The sequence below is a fragment of the Haliotis rubra genome, unplaced genomic scaffold, assembly GCF_003918875.1.
Source record: "Haliotis rubra isolate DU_JTF1 unplaced genomic scaffold, ASM391887v1 Scf635, whole genome shotgun sequence".
In the NCBI taxonomy this organism is placed as follows: domain Eukaryota; kingdom Metazoa; phylum Mollusca; class Gastropoda; order Lepetellida; family Haliotidae; genus Haliotis; species Haliotis rubra.
Genome location: NW_025767341.1, coordinates 607,701 through 624,957, shown reverse-complemented (window position 1 = coordinate 624,957; position 17,257 = coordinate 607,701). Strand labels below are relative to the sequence as shown.

General features: G+C 39.1%; 1 protein-coding gene and 1 long non-coding RNA gene across 2 annotated transcripts in view; one reads left to right on the top strand and one right to left on the bottom strand.

Moving 5' to 3' along the window:
- Positions 1-3,459: 3,459 nt before the first annotated feature.
- LOC124256689 lies at positions 3,460-15,188 on the bottom strand. The gene is made up of 3 exons (XR_006893040.1): positions 15,179-15,188; positions 13,848-13,852; positions 3,460-3,563 (listed from the first exon to the last, which is right to left on the bottom strand). It is a non-coding gene; the product is annotated as an uncharacterized LOC124256689 (long non-coding RNA).
- Positions 12,690-17,257, top strand: part of LOC124256686 — a 60,402-nt gene continuing 55,834 nt past the window's right edge. The window contains exon 1 of the mRNA XM_046690657.1: positions 12,690-13,110. Within this exon, the coding sequence (XP_046546613.1) occupies positions 13,078-13,110 (33 nt within the window). The 5' untranslated portion in view covers positions 12,690-13,077. The remainder of the gene's footprint in view (positions 13,111-17,257) is intronic.

Sequence of the window (17,257 nt, the reverse complement as noted above, 5' to 3'; positions counted from 1 at the left end):
GATTGTGGCAAGCCAAATATTTAGTAAATGTAATCATTCACAGGGTTAATTTTAGCAATACGTGGCTGTGTATTGATTCAATGTAATCATCTGCAGGGTTGATTTCAGCAATACGAGGCAGGCTGTGAAGTGATTCTGTGTAATTATCCGAAGGGTTAATTTCAGCAATACGTGGCTGTGAACTGATTCAGTGTAATCATCTACAGGATTAATTTCAGCAATGCGTTCGCAGCCATAATCTTCTTCTCATTTGTTTTCTTCAGTCGCCTGGTGAAGTGTAATGGTTTTGTAAATTAATTATAAAAGATATATTGAGTTAGGAGATGAACATCATGTGTTTGCCAATTTCCGGGTGTTATTGAGTATTTGGAGCACGGGAATTCATTTGGAACCGACGGAAATTGTCCAACACATGATGTTTATCGACATTGTAAACACAAAAGTAAATCAAAAGGTCCACACATGTTTTTGTGTCTGCACTCATTGACATAGAGTACGGGTACAGCAGTGAAATGTCATCAGCCGCCGTTTCGGCTGTCTCCCATGGTAGCATCTGGAACTGCTCATTTGTGACGTCATTCAGACTTTACGTCACAATATGATTTGAATGACGTCATCACAGCTGACGACGTAACAATACAATGGTGTGAGCGATGATTGTACGTAGTAATACGCAGCGAATTTCCGGGAATCGAATACCATTCGATCATGTTTTTCAACCAATCAGATTAAAGATCACAGTGACTTTTGGTTTACAATTGTAGTTACCATAACGTTAACGTTGCTTATTCTCTATACAGATTAGAGGCTCGCTTGTGAATGTTTCTCTCTCTGTATTGGAAAAACACTATAAAAGGACCAGGTAAATGCACTGCTGCATGAGTTTCTCACCCACGAGTGTGTAAGAAAAGGTGGTTATATTCATGGGCAGAGTAGCTGTTTGCTTTAATAAAGAACATGTTCATTTACAAAGTTGCATTGTTATTGTTGATAATAGTAGTAGTAGTGGCAATAGGAAAGAGTACTTTAGGTTTGTAAAGCCCAACTCACTCACTCACTAACCTGTATGAAAGTCCTAGTTTTGAAGTCCTTTTGAAACATTCTAGTGGGAACCTGTCATGCCACGAGGTGTTTGAGTTCATATGGAGTTACAACGAACTGGGTAGATGTTTCTGTTGGTATGGTATGGATTGTTTGTTGTTAAACACCCCACTGCCCCTTTAATACAGACAGAAAACTGATAGTGTTTGTACCTGTACCTAGTGCTTTTCCAATACAGAGAGAAAACATTCACAATTCAATAAATATGACAGATGTCAGATAGTGATATATCAATGTCTATGAAAGGTTAATACAGCTGAGCCAGTACCTGATACATTCATAGTACTGTACAAGTACAAAGAGGAAAACAGTCACATTGCAATCAATATCACTTAATGTCAAGTAGTGATAGCAGGTATATCAATGGTTATCAAAGGTTAATACAGTAGCACGGTTACCAAAACACAGTATTATATAAACATATATAGCAAATACAAAGACAATAATACCCGGTATTTGCCACTAGGGCCCGTGAACATCCGGGTTAGAATTGGTCTTCAGCAACCCATGCTTGTCGTAAGAGGCGATTAACGGGATCGGTTTGTCAGGCTAGCTGACTTGGTTGACCCATGTCGTATCCCAATTGGGTAGATCGATTCTAAAGATGCCAATCACTGGATTGTCTGGTCCAGACTCGATTATATACCAACCACCGCCACATAGCTGGAATATTGCTTTTTAAAAAAAACACATTTTACTGTTCCCAATGTGATGAAACATATGTTATATTTGTTATTTTTGGGATTGATGTCAATGGGATGAGTACAAAAATATGATGAGTACAAGCATATAGAGGAATATGTGTACACAGCAACTAGTGGGCTCAATAGAGATCTAGTACATTAAGTACATTAAATATCAATATCAGTAATATGTTTTGGTTAAATAGTCATTCAGGGTTAAATTCAGGGATGAGAGGAATGAGATTTGGCTAAAAAGCTTTCAACATTATTATTTCTTCTGGACATGAGTGCTTGAGTGGTAAATATGTCTTTCAATATCCTTAAGTAATTATCAACTTTTGGAATTATTTTTTTCAAAGAGCAAGTGTAAATATACCTCTTAGAAGGTAAGATTATGTGATTCAGTAATGGGTTCTTACCTAAAAAGCCAAACCAGATCAAAGTTTTGTCAAATTAAGTGTTTGGATACGTTTCGTAATCCACTGTTCAAGTTTCTTCCAGAAAGTTTTGGTTTCATCTCATTCCCCAAATACCTGGCATAAGGTCTCAGCAGAATCAATACAAAAAAGAACATATTGTCCACCAGATTCATTTTATAAAGTTCTTTTTTGGTATAAACAATTCCGTGCAGAATTTTATATTGAAAAACTAAGTTTCACATCTCTTACATTCTTTCTACAAATATCAAAAATCAAATGCCAATCGAAATCAATACAATCATATAATGTTTCCCATTTTTGGCACATGTGAGGTTTAACATTTTCAGATAACAATTTATCATAGAATAATCTTGAACCTTTTCTTCGGGATATGAAATCCTTTTGGAGATAATTTATAGCGAGGTCATTAATGTTTATGTATCTATATTCCTTTATAGTTTTTTTCCAAGGTTCAGGTAAAATATGTATAACATATCAAAGATCTAAGTGAGTACCTCTTATATCAAATTTAAGCTTCAAATAATCAAAGGATATAAACCCATGTTCATCACAAAGATCTTTGATTGTCAAGATTCCACTTTTAGCCCAGTGACTAATGATGTGATTTGAGTTTTTTGAAATTGTTATTCAGCCATAAAGGTTGGGATAAGATTCCATTAATGTCCTAGCTGGAATATTGCTGCTTGCGGCGTTTAGAAGAAATTAACCCTGCGGATTATTACACTGAATCAATTCACAGCCACGTATGCTGAAATTATCCTGTGGATGGTTACATTGAATCACTTTACAGCCTCGTATTGTGAAATTAACCCGCCTACCGGCTCGGGTAACACTGCTACAAAGAGGCGTACCATCAGACCATATTACCCTCGACAGATAGCATACAATTTATATAATTATTCATTTAACAACACATTTTCAGATACAATCTTTGAAGTACTTCATTCGTTGTTATTGTCTCCAGTATCAATATAGCAATGTCAATAAAGTTTGTAAAACATATGCACATGTTTGTTGCCTGGTTGATTGAACAGTTAATTAACGCTGTAATAACAACAATGTTTGTATAGGAGCGACTGTCCATTTAATATTAAATTAAATATCATCGCTCCTCATGCCAAATACCCAGGCTCGATTCCCCACATGGATACAGTGTGTGAAGCCCATTTCTGGTGTTACCCAGTTGACTCCAACACTTTTCACATGTAAAAGAAATAAAATACACATCACACAAATGGTTTAACTAATATAATGTTTCCCAGACATTGACTCATATATGTCATCATCTGTCAAATCTCTTCTAAGTAATCACCTCATTAACATTGACACAGCATATCCCCTGAGGTTTGAGTCAGACATACGTTATACATATTCCTCGATTTGACATATTCCCCAGATACACGTTGTGACCCTTCTTTAGTGAGTGAGTGAGTGTGGTTTACACCGCTTTTAGCAATGTTCCAGAAATATCACGACGGGGGATTCCAGAAATGGGCTTCACACATTGTACCCATGTAGGGGAATCGAACCCAGGTCTTCGGCGTGACGAGCAAACGCTTTAACAACTAGGCTACCCCACCGCCCCTTTTCTTTAGTTGAGAAGTAATAATACTATGTACAATTCTATTCGTTTTTGTAAGTGATTTCAATGTTTGCATGCTTCTGGTGTTACATGAAGATTCAAAAGTTGGACCAATAAGTTAACTGTAAACCACCCTGTTCACAAACATGGTGTGTAACCAACCACAAACAAAGGGAAAAAATAACAATTGTATTTCAAAGGTACCAAAGTTTCCCAATCAATACAAAGGTATATAACCACAGCGTGAAATAAAATGGCTATACACTGACAATAGCAGTGCAATATAAAAGCAGTGATTAAAGTAATAAAGACTGATGAAAATAGCGTTGGCTGAGAATCCAAGGTGAAAAGTGATCTCACACCGATAAGAAGATCACAGATCTTATGATAACAGCTTCCAGAACTTTGTCTAATCCCTGGGTAAGAATATATGCCTAAACATTTCCAAACCAATCTTGTTTTCCAGTCGAACTTACTGTATTCACCGGAATGTCGTCTATTCAATGGTAAACGAATCAATATAATACAGATGCACATGTTCCACAAAGAATAACACCGCCACGAAACCTAATTATTTGCACAAGTTCCCATCAACTGTACAAAGTGAAAAAACACTTTAAAGCACTAACAAGAACAGCCAATTCTTATGCTGCACCTCTCAAATTATATGCATGGAAAAAGGTTACATTAGGCTTTTTGGGTACAGCTGCATTTGTAGCCATCATGCACCTCCAAGACTTGCTATTGTTGTCTTCATCAGCTGCATCGGATGCATCACTGGACACATCATCGACATCACTGTCAGCTACAAAGTTGATCCCTTAAAGTCTCCCTATGCTATGTGGCTACTGACAGCGATTGATCTGTTGTCTTGCACGTTTTTCTCATACAACGAGAGAGTGAGTGAATCAGTGAGTTTAGTTTTACGCCGCACTTACCCATATTCCAGCTATATGGCGACGGTCTGTAAATAATCGAGTCTGGACCAGAGAATCCAGTGATCAACAACATGAGCATCGATTTACGCAATTGGGATATGATGACATGAGTCAACCAAGTCGGCGAGGCAGACGACCCGATCCCATTAGTCGCCTCTTGCGACAAGCATGTGTTACTGAAGATCAATTCTAACCCGGATCTTCACGAGTGCGCACTACGAGAGACCATTAAATACAGGTTTGAGGAGTTTTTCACTCTATCTCATGTTACTGATGAAAACGTCAGTCTACGTTGTTACGATTTACCGTACCTCATGGCAAACGCTCATTTTACATATATCATTCCACTCGTCACGCCAAAAGCCCGGGATTCGATTCCTCACATTGGCACAATGTGTGAAGTCAAGTTCTAATATTGCTGGAATAGTGCTAAAAGCGGTGTAATTACAAATTCATTCACTCACCCACTGAACACATATAGCCTAACCAAATATTTTTTGTCATTGACTGATATAAATATTTTATAAATGAGTGAGTGAGTTGCGTTATACGCCGCTTTTAGCAATATTCCAGCAATATCATGGCGGGGAACACCAGAAATGGGCTTCACACATTGTGCCCATGTGGGGGAATCGAACCAGCATATCAACGGGATCAACACCAGAACGTCACACGACATCACCACATGCTGGTCCAGGATGACCTTCTTCCACCCATCGCAACGAGATTTTCTATCAGTGTCCCGTTCAATATGGGACACTTTTCCTTCGCTTTCCATAATTTGGCTTGGAAATAACGTCCGGGCTTGTTGCATGACAGTTTCGGAGTCGGAAGTGACAAATATTTTGTATGTTGAAAGATCACTAAAATTTCGAAAGAATTGCCAAATCTTTTGAACATCTGCCATCGTAGCTCCCCTAGGGATTTTATTGTCATTTGGATTTGAAGGATTTCTAAAAAGTCGAATCTGTGTACAAACGAGCTTCGATGATTCCTTTGGTTTAGCTCTTGCTGGAAACCGGGATAGGGTTTCTTTCAAAGATGCGGATAAAGAGAATACAGTCTTGTATGCTGTGGCAAAGTCTTGGTCCCTTGTCTTATTTTCCATCCATGAGATTTCTTTCCGATGAACTCTGTTGGCCTTGAGGGCATCAACATTTAGTTTGTCGGACCATCCACCACAGACATTAGATTTAGCACATCTACATATAAGATACTTAGTGTCTGACATATGGTGAGTGTTCATCTTGGATTGTCTCCCATCTCACATTGGGGTCAAGGTCAACCTTTAGATATTTTTACGCCATTCTCAGATCGAACGTCTTCTCCGGAAGTGGTCAATCTGTGGCCAAGTGTGTTTGGGACCCTCTTTCCAGGAGGCCGTGAGTAAGTCTCCACGTGGTTGACGGCGATAACAATAAAGGTAACTGAAACGGCGACCGTTAAAAACAGAACTGATGACTTGGATTTCTGAAATCATAAACATTGGAGAATACATCTTTTTGCAGTGATTGTGCCAATTCTGTCTAAAGTTTGCTTGACTCGATGATGTACTGATCACCCATATTTAGCTGAAATATTGCTTACAATGGCATAAAATAACATTCCTCCAAATCAAAAGCATTCTGTTCATAAAGTGAATAATAGAACGTATTGGGAAGTATTTAGCTACATTACTGCGAATCAGCTTCATTGTTGAGTAAAACACAAACTTAGTCATGATCAGTATTATTTCATTGGGGGCGGTGAGGTAACCTGGGTGTATCAACCTGTTTCGTCTAATTTTTAAAACAGGTAAACAGTAGCAATTAGGCTCACACTGACCCATGGAGAAATCACTCATGCGTGGTTAGACACTCCAGAAACTGACTGACTGACTGAGTTTGGTTTTACGCCGCTTTTAGCAATATTCCAGCAACAACACGGCGGGGGACACCAGAAATGGGCTTCACACATTGTACCCATGTGGGGATTCGAACCCGGGCCTTCGGCGTGACGAGCCAACGCTTTAACCATTAGGCTACCCCACCACCCCTCAATCCAGGTATAGTCGGGGCCTAAACATTAGACGAACCAGGTTGTAATCAACCTGGAGGATGGAGTCGTCGCTCGTCACGGATCACGGGTCATAGATCAAGGGTCACGGGTCACGGGTCACAGGCTCTATGTCAATCAAGGGCTTAACGCCAAATGCTTGGTGTCTTCCTAAGGTTAAATGTTACAGCAACTAAAACAGGCACGCAGAGATTTCGAATTGTGTCTTTGAATGTTTTTTACATATGTCCCTTTCTCCTTGGCTCTTAAATTCCTCTTGATTAGAACTTCCTGCCATCGTTTACCGATTGATTGAGTGGGTGAGTTTAGTTTTACGCCGCACTCAGAAATATTCCATCTATATTGCGGCGGTCTGTAAATAATCGAGTCTGGACCAAACAATCCAGTGATCAACCACATGAGCATCGATCTGCGCAAATGGGAACCGATGACATGTGTCGACCAAGTCAGCGAGCCTGACCACCCGATCCCGTTAGTCGCCTCTTACGACAATTTACCGATTGAAGTGAGTAGGTGACACAAACGTTTAACCGAAGAAACAATGTGTAAAATCTGTTGGCCATGAATTTCATTACATTTTTTCTCTGCCCTTTCTTCAAAATATCAACGCAAAAGTTATATCCCAAACCATAATGAGTAAAACCCCAATGTGTTAAAATTTATTTTCCGGCTTTTGGTCGAGTTATTGAATGGCATTAAGAAGTGATACACATGAAGGAGAGATTGTATGGAAGACAACATCGCATCATAAGGAACATTTATGAATGCATGAATGCGCAGCTTCCTTATCTTCCTTTGCTTATGAACCCACACTGCATATCTTGACCATGTAGAATACCAGTGCTTGTCACCGTCCATTAGATCATGTGGTTCATACTCATGCAGTTGGTCTATGAAATAGTGGACACTGTTTCAACAGTGGGGTGAATCTTGTTTGTGTTTAGTAACCTGATGCATTCTGTGGCTAGTTCCACATCAACATGACTTCTTGGAGGGTGGGAGTATCATACTAATTGCTGTATAACAGCTGCTGAGAGATTTTAAAATGAAGGCATATTTCCAGCATTTGGCCTAGGACTAAGTTGTGTTGATCGATGCCGATTGTGTCAATCATTGGATTGTTTGGTCCAGCCTCGATTAATACAGACCGCCTTCGTATAGCTGAAATATTGCTGAGTGCGGCATTAAACAAAAAAACAACAAATCAACCCAATAATCCTGAAATTGTGGTCCTAAAGGAGTTTGGTCATTTGATCAATCTATACTTGTTATTTCAATCCTTTTCGGTTGGATGCCATATAGACAATATTAAAAGTCGTTCTTTTGTAAACTTTGAGTGATATATATATACATGTTATATAGTCATGCATGTTGTCGGAATGCAATCGCTGGGATGGTGGCACCTTACAGACTTATGATTTGTATTGAAATTACAGCGTTCGCTCAAGTAATGATGCCAGAAGCAATTTGAAGCTTTCCTTACCAATACTGGGCTGCTTTGAAGAGGTGGGAGGACTTCTAGGCGGTTCTAGCATGGGTATGTTGTACTGCTGGATCTGATGTTCGATAACGTTATGCCTTTGTAAAGGAAATGGAGTACAGGTATTGGTGTTGTAAGGTATTTTACCCGTGAATATCCGGGTAAGAATTGGTCTTCAGCAACCCATGCTTGTCGTAAGAGGCAACTAACTGGTACGGGTGGTCATGCTTGCTGACTTGGTTGAGACATGTCATCGTGTCGTAATTGCGTAGATCGATGCTCGTGCTGTTGATCACGGGATTGTCTGGTCCAGAATCGATTATTTGCTGAGTATGGAGTTAAACAACAAACACACAAACAAACTGTAAGGAATACTCATGCCAATAATGGTTGTCATCCCCTTCAAATTTTTTAATTTGAGTGGGGGTGTGGGGTGGGGTGTGAGGTGTGTGGGGGTGGGGGTGGGTAGGGGGTGACAACTATTATTGGCATGAGTATATTTCGTTCTGGTGACAAAATATTATGACCAACTGAAAACCGACTTTTGAATTCATTCTGTGATGCGTGTTCAGGCCCCTGGGTGATCCGGGTTAGAATTAGCCTCCCGACAACATATACGTGTAGTAACGGGCTATTATCTACCAAAGTGTTTAACTCTGAAGTTTGCGCCTCACTTCAATCACTCCTGTGTCAGCTCCAGACTATTATGTACAACCCGTGATATATACTCTTCAAAAAAGTAGGGGAACTTCATTTTTTATTTACGATTGAAAAAATTGGGATATATATCAATGCAAATCAATGTTGCATGTGTATGATTTTCATTTAACCCTCCAACCCCCCACCCCTCCCAAACAAACAACAACAAAAACAAAAAACGGCTAGAAACAAACACTAACAACAGAACTATGTAATGCAAGATGATTGCCAAAATTAATGGTCTACCGTCAAAATCAAGAATGACACCCAATGTACGTGTATGGGGCTACCGCGTTGTGCTCGTGCATCACATGCGTTGTGTTTAGAGGTGGTGGCAAAGAGATATGGTTGTGCGTTCATAAGATGTCTGTCTTTGAAAGGTTTGTTAACGCTTATACTTCCTATCCAAATTGAAAGTTCAGGTTCCCCTACTCAGAGTATATATTCTGTAATAATACCGCGTTAAACAGTCAACGCACACATCTTGATTTTCAATAACCCTTTCATGCTTTTAATGAGGTAATACCGTATAATTTCAGATCACTGTCATGTCCATCATGCATTGTTTCTTCTTGCCATTTTAGCTAAAATCATACAAGAAACGTCGTCAGTAAATGGAGCCTTGTATTTTGCTGGCGTGTCCCTGATTTTTGCAGGAGTTGGAGCCATCATTGCGTGGGTGTTGATAAAACGCTGGCCACCTCTCAGTGATGAACCTGTGGCCCAGGCGCTTGTGATGGGCGGGGGAGGACATCGCCGACGACACAGGCGACGAACTTGGCGACGGCCTCGGCAATGGAGACACTACTGGGGCCCAATAATCGTCTGTTGCATGCGTCGATGTAGATATACACTTTAAAAAAAGTAGGGGAACTTCATTTTAAATTTACGATTGAACAAAATGGGAGATATATCGGAGTCAATCAATGTTGATATGATAGTGGTGGTGGTGGAATTGGGTTTAACGTCGTGCTTGAGAATATTTCGCTCATATGACGACGTGCATGTGTGTGTATGTGTATGTGCATCTGCTTGTACTAGCCCAGACTGAAGCTGGTTTTATACTGCTAGCCCACTGAGTGAAGTGGAGCATGAATACCCCACTCAGACACATTATACTGACTCCGAGCCGACCAGACCTTGTTGTCCCCATTAATGCCGAGCGCCAGGCAGGGACCAACAAGTACCATATTTTAACGTCTTTTGGTATGACGCGGTCGGGGATCGAACCCGCGACCTTCCGCAATCCGGGCAGACGCTCTAACCACTACACCACGGAGGTGGTCTTATATGATAGTAATGAATGTTTCGAGAATGCATCACCACTTGCACTTCCTTCTAGCCATAGTTGTAGTTGTTTGTACAGTAATCGCATTTGAAAGATGATTGGTGTATGACGTGAAATTTGCATGTGCACTTTTTTCATTTTCAAAGAAAAAAAAAAAAAAAAAACGGCTAGAAACAAGCACTAACAACTGTGTGATGCAAGATGGTTGTAAAAATTAATGGTCTACAATCATTTATCGACCACCTTGAAAACCGTCAAAGTTAAGAATGACACCCCATGTACGTGTATTAGGCTACTGTGTTGTGCTCCTGCACCACAAGCGTTGTGTTTAGTGGGGTGATAAAGCGAAATGGTGGTGCGTTTATAAGATGTCTGTCTTTGAAAAGTTTGTTAACGCTACTTTCTATCTAAATTGAAAGTTCAGGTTCCCCTACTTTTTAAGAGTATATAATAGTCTGCTTGAATGTCTATGTTGGACATCTAGGATAAATTGCTGAATGCTTAATGAAGACAGTTACAAGAGATTGAGTGAGTGAGTGTGGTTTAACGCCGCTTTTAGCAATATTCCAGCAATATTACGGCGTGGGACACCAGAAATGGGCTTCACACATTGTACCCAGTTACAAGAGAAGTTACTATTGGATAACTGCTATGATAAGGTATGATGATGTTGATGATAAATCTATGAAGATTATAGTCATGTTAAAGGCAGTGTATGATATAAGCCAAAAACCCAGCCAGACATCTGGGCTAGTAACTTCAAAAACTTACCAGCCCAGGAGAGATTCAACCAGTCCTTCTTAAATACTAAATAGACAGTGTGAGTGGACACGCTATCTGAATATTTTTTTCACCTGTCCATCGGGTTGTCTAGCTATAAAATTAGACAAATCTAGCCCGTCGCGGGCGGTGGGGCGGGCCTTATTTCATACACTGCTAAAGGTATGACGATAACAGTTATGATGATGGTGATGATAATGGCTATGATGATGATGGTGATAAATCATGATAGTGATGCTAAAGGTATGATGATATTGATCTTTACAGCTCTGATGATAGTGTTGATAACGGATATGATGATGATGATGATGATGATGATGATAGTGATGCGGGTGGTATGATGATGATGATGATTACGGCTGTGATGGTGGTGATGATAATGGCTATGGTGATGATGATGATAAATCTATGATAATGATAGTGATGCTGATGGTATGATGAGTGTTGATGATTACGGCTCTGATGATGAATGGTAGTGTATTTTGAGTTTATGTATTTGCTATACACTGGTACACAGTCATGTACTTGCATGAAGAAATATATGTTTTTCGTGGGAATTATTAGGATATAAAGGTTTTTCAGTTTAAAATTTCCTCACGTTTTCACTTGATCCACGTGATCTTACGATATGACTACACTGCATTTCAAAGACAACGATCATCCTGAATAGATCGATGCTGATGCTGTTGATCACTGGATTGTCTGGTCCAGTCTCGATTATTTACAGACTGCCGCCATATAGCTGGAGTATTGCTGAGTGCGCCATAAAACAAGAAACCAAACCTTGGATGGTTGACCATGCTCGACAGTTTTGGCCTCTGAGAGAGTTCGGTCTGTCTCGCACCGACGCACATACAATACCCTGAATAGAAACGCAAAGAATTTGTCTTTCTGCGAAAACACGTTTGGCTGGCTAAATACGACACCGACATTAACATACTATAAAATGATTTCCCAATAACGATGAAAGATTTGTATAAAGTAGCAAGTTAAATAAAAGCAACCCACATTGTCATTACAACTTCGTTTTTATTATCATGGAGATGACAACAGACCACTGGAGTCTGAAAAAGGCATATCTATTTCAACACATGATTAGACTAATCAGTTTACTACAAAAGCGTATCATTAATCAAAAAGGGCGACAACGCGACAATGCGACATATTCATTATGTCGCATTGTCGCGTATTTTACACATCTTAAATGGGGCGATGCATTTTGCCCTTGACATGCAGCTGTTATATGCTAGACATACTGTTGGCCACTGTCGCTATGTCGCATTGTCTCCCTTTGATTGAGTAAGAAAATATTATTCAAAGCGCTACAATGTGACATGGCGACAGTGTGACAAATGGCCAATGGGTTTTGAATGCATCACCGAAAATGAGTGACGAAAGCACCTAGTCACCAAAGGTATGCCTGGTTTATGACAGCTGCATGTCAGCAGTAGAGTATGTCCCAGTCAGCCCAGTAACGACGTCGGAGATGTGAAAACTTCAATGAGTAATACTTCTCAAAGTCCGACATTTACTATTATGAAACCGGCATTGCTCTCATATGCAATTCACAAAATAACAATACTTCCTTTTCATACGGAATTATTTTTGGGGCGGACAAAATCGTTTAGGTTTATACACCTCTAGCGTCATTTAGTGTTTCACGCAATACCGTGTGGTCATACCTTCTGTGTTTTCGACACATTTTAAAATTTGACATGTCAGTGGATATCAACCTACAATCTTCACATATTGAGTCTGGTGTTGTGCTCTCAAGTCTCGATTCTGTAAAAAAGCCCTGGTACTAGTCATGATAAATTCAAGGAAGGCTTCATCACTGGTTCTAGCCACCGTGAACCCAAGCATGGCTACATCCCTGATCCAAGTCATCCTACATCCGATGAAGAAACCAACCCAATTGTTAAATCTGATGGACAGCATTCTGCTACCCCAACTCATTATTCTGTAAATGAACTCTATGCTGCCAGGTCTGGCCAGTCGGGTGAAGATGAAATAATTCCTAAAACTGATTCTATGGAAGAGATAGACGCAGGAGAGAAAACATCGGTAAGTGACCTGTTTGCCTTTAGGCTGCGGAGACATTGATAGAAGTTGGTCGAATGGAAGAATATTGCACACACGCATGTTGTGCCCTTAAACCTACAATGGTCTTAAAGGGCAACTTTACACGATAATTAACCTTTTCATCTTGCACTTTTTCAGCATAAAAAGTGTTTGTCAAGCAGCCTCATAGTCAATTTGATTGATTGAATGATCGATTGATTGACTTTAGCTTTACGAAGCTTTTAGCATTATTCTAGCAATATTACGGCGGGGGGACACCAGAAATGGGCTTAACATTCTCATAGTTAAAACAGTACAGCTATCATTAGAAACTAATTACTTTTTGCATTATATCGATTCATATTTTGCACATTTACCGAGAGTTCTATGTCCACAATAAAAACACCATAGCTTATGTCCCTTGCAAATGACGTCAATTGGTGCCCAACTTATAAACGAATGACGACATTAAACTATATTTTTGCACGTATTCGTGTGGCCATCATCTGGTCATATACCAGCTTATTCGTGCGTTCTTTCAAGTGCACAGGGATATGTGCTGTTCAGTAGGGCTTGTGACAACACGGAAAGAATCTGCACACAAGGTTGACTCCAAGGTCTTTACACCTTGTTATAGTCTTTAATACCACAAACTAAAGCTATAATTACCATTTATCTTATCATTACACATATCATTGCAAAGACTCATAAATTATAATGTTTCTGTCGCAAAAAATCACAAAGACTCCACTCTCACTGTAATCCAGTTCCCTACCAGTGCCACTATAGTTAATACCTAATGTTGTCTTTTTTATCTGGGCACATACCATTATTATCAAGGGTACAGCTTAATTAAGCCTTATGCAACCAACCATAACATGTGTTGTTTTAAGCGGCCTGCCTTTTGGGAGGTCTGTCTTATTGGAAGATACCATTTCACGTGGTGCAGGTGTGGTTCTTGTGTCTCGTTTCCCAGGCTACCGTTTTAACCGTCTTGTTGCCTGGCCGTCAGTTCGCTTTGTGTATCGGTCGGTTCTACACTGTAATGGCTCGTCCCTTGCTGATATGTTCATGGAATATTGCTAAAAGCGGCGTAAAACCAAACTCACTCACTCAAAAAATAGTATACATTGTACGAAAAGTGTTACCACGTAACTAAACTGTATAACACTGAACCTGAGTCGCCTTCCAACAGTATCTACTTTCAGCAAAACTGAACAGTCATTCTACAACGAAACTGCACAACTGCAGTCGACGAATTTGCAGGATGCGATTTGTGAAACCAAAAGGGCCTCTTAATCTTTAAATACATTGATAATAACAAGGAAAGTATAGGAAACATGAAAAACAAGGAAGCTAACCAGTCATTAAACAAATGCTTAGCAAGGATTGGCATACATGGGGAGGGGGTACGGTTTTTCTGGTGTCGTTTAGTGACGGACCGGTCAATAAAAGCTGCCTCTTTAAGATGACCACCGCTACCACGAGTCGAATGTAGATAAGCTTTGAAAGCAATCAGGAACTGTTTATGAAAACCCCCATCAAATACGCTTGTGAAAACATACACAATTGCAATGTAATCAATTGCTAAACCAAAAACTAGAAAGTATTACAATATAAAAAAATGTGTTATTTAAAGCATGAAATGACATAGTTTAGATAGCGAGCATATTATGTCTACGAAAGATACAGGTTAGTTGAACACAGACCAGTAATGTTCGTTTTTAAAGACCGATTTGTTAATGACGTAATCATACGTGACGTTACTTTGAAACAACATTTCGTTCTATAGTTTAATACAGCATCAACGCAGAAACACAACCGTAGAACCGAGAAAATCACTTCAGACAAACAAAATGTAATTTACGTTTTGCATTTTACGTTAATTGTCAGTTAGAATGGTCCATGGCGTTACACGGGAAACCCTAAAGACACCAAAAAATCACGTGTTAGTATCCGTTTGAATGCCTGCATGCGAGCAGAGCAATGCTCATTCTTTGGATTCCATTGTCGATCATGCCTCTTTTTCACCCTAACGTAAATGACTAAATGTGTTACGTAAACTTCATACGAATATTTCTAACGGAATCAATAATTAAGATAATAAAACAATTTAATATGTTGATGAAGTTGAAGTGTACGTTTTGTCAAACTTTCCAGATGGTTCTTTAACTTACTCTAAATAAGGATAGATCCAAAAGTAAACAAATGTTTTATCCCAATGTCTCATTGTGTGATTGCTGCTGGTAGATATCTAAATGTTGCACGACTGTCTAGGCCATGTTCCAGAATACGTTTCACTTCTAATAGGATTTTTACTGTTTTTGTCATCTTTGGCGTTTAATAAAAAATCAGTCTTTGTATTTAACAAGAACGTAAGTTACAACGTAATGTACGTCACGTAGTAGAACTGTAAGATGGTAAAGGTGTTTAACAGTTAAAGTCAAAATATATTCATTCCTATTTTGTGTGATTCCATGGCGTTTTCTTGAAAGGGAACGTTTTATTTTCAAGTTTCTGATTTTAATCTTTGATACAATGTAAATGTGGTATGCGTGGTTCCGTCTATTCTGGATTTTGAACAGGTACCATGTGGCGTCAACAGTGTGAAATATGCTTGACTGAGTACACTTTCGTTTTGTTTTTCAGATGAATTAATTGTTTCCTTACTTGATATATGAATCAAGAACAAAAGAGTTCATTTCATCACGGTTTATGTTGATACTACTAGTTATCCATGAACGTAAATAACTTGGGTGTTTATGGGTACCTTACTTCAAACCAGTGCTGCATGTTTAATACTGTTCACTGAGTGCTGAAAAAGTATAAAATGTTCATTCTCATGTTGTAGTTCGGGAAAATAGACTTCTTTCATGGAATGTCGCGATTTAAATTTTAGCACTTTCCAATTTGAATTGTTCAGTTTCGTTGGGAATGACTGTGAAATGTAGATATATGCATTACATAAGTTTGCTGATCCCTTCTCAACAACCCTCACTTTGATGTCGAAACCATATCCAAGTACATCATGAAGATAAATGCACTTCGCAGTTTTGAATTCTGTTTGAAATTCGCTTTTCTATGAAATCATCCACACATTGTAGGGAAGGCAAATTTACTAAAAATTACATGCATCATAAATCTCGCTAGTTTTGACATATTACTAAATCATCATTCAAGGCGTTTTGCGTATTACCGAACGAGAGGCTATTATCGAATTAAATTCCATTTCCGTATATTTTCTAAACTTGCTGATCGTGACAGGTTTTGATTGAGCGTGTAACTTCAGAGCTTCCAGGGAACCTTCCAGCAAAACTGCCGTTTAACATACAACATATAAATCAAAACAAGAAGAAAAGTGAAGATTTTTTAAAAATCAATTACTCAAATTTCAGTTACGGAAGTTTATGTTAGAGGGACACCTCACTGTGCCTGCAGCCTTTGTTTAGGTTACTAGTGCAGTCAACCATTGCAAACAGGCAGACAGTAGAGGGATTAGTTACAGTCTGTTTAAGTATTTGTTATTAAGATTTGGGTGGCAGTCTTCCTCCTGAACTGATTTGAAGTAGAATAATTTCCGTCAATGTAGTCTCAGTAGGGGCAGGGCAGCAGTTCTGCGAATCAACGATTGCACTCTATGTTATCCGATACTAAACGTGCCACAAAAGGCCAAATGTTTGTTAGTTTTGAATAGTCGTGTTTGCTTGGTCCTATAAGACCGTGAATATGATATTTTTAAACAACAGCAGTTCGGTTATTATTACTACCGTACATGTTGAAATAAGTAAGTTCAAGCCTAAAAAAGAACATACATACAAATCAGTTATGAGATCGATCAAGTGCACTCTTCAAAAAAAGAAACGCATAAGCCATTTTAGAAGAATTTATTGCGTTAGTTTAAGAACAATTATTTCATGTAATTTCAATGGTAATACTAGTACTTCATTTCCAGACATGGTTAGACATGACAAAGACCTGTAATATGAAATGTCATATACTGGAGATGCGAGTACTGATCTCTAATAGAAGCAAGTCTGTAATAGACGGATGTATGGTCATTGTGATGCTCTTGAAATCAGCTTCACCCCCCAAATCATTTCAAGTCCTTCTTACTAATTTTTAAAATTTACTCAGGTGCCTCCAACGTTGC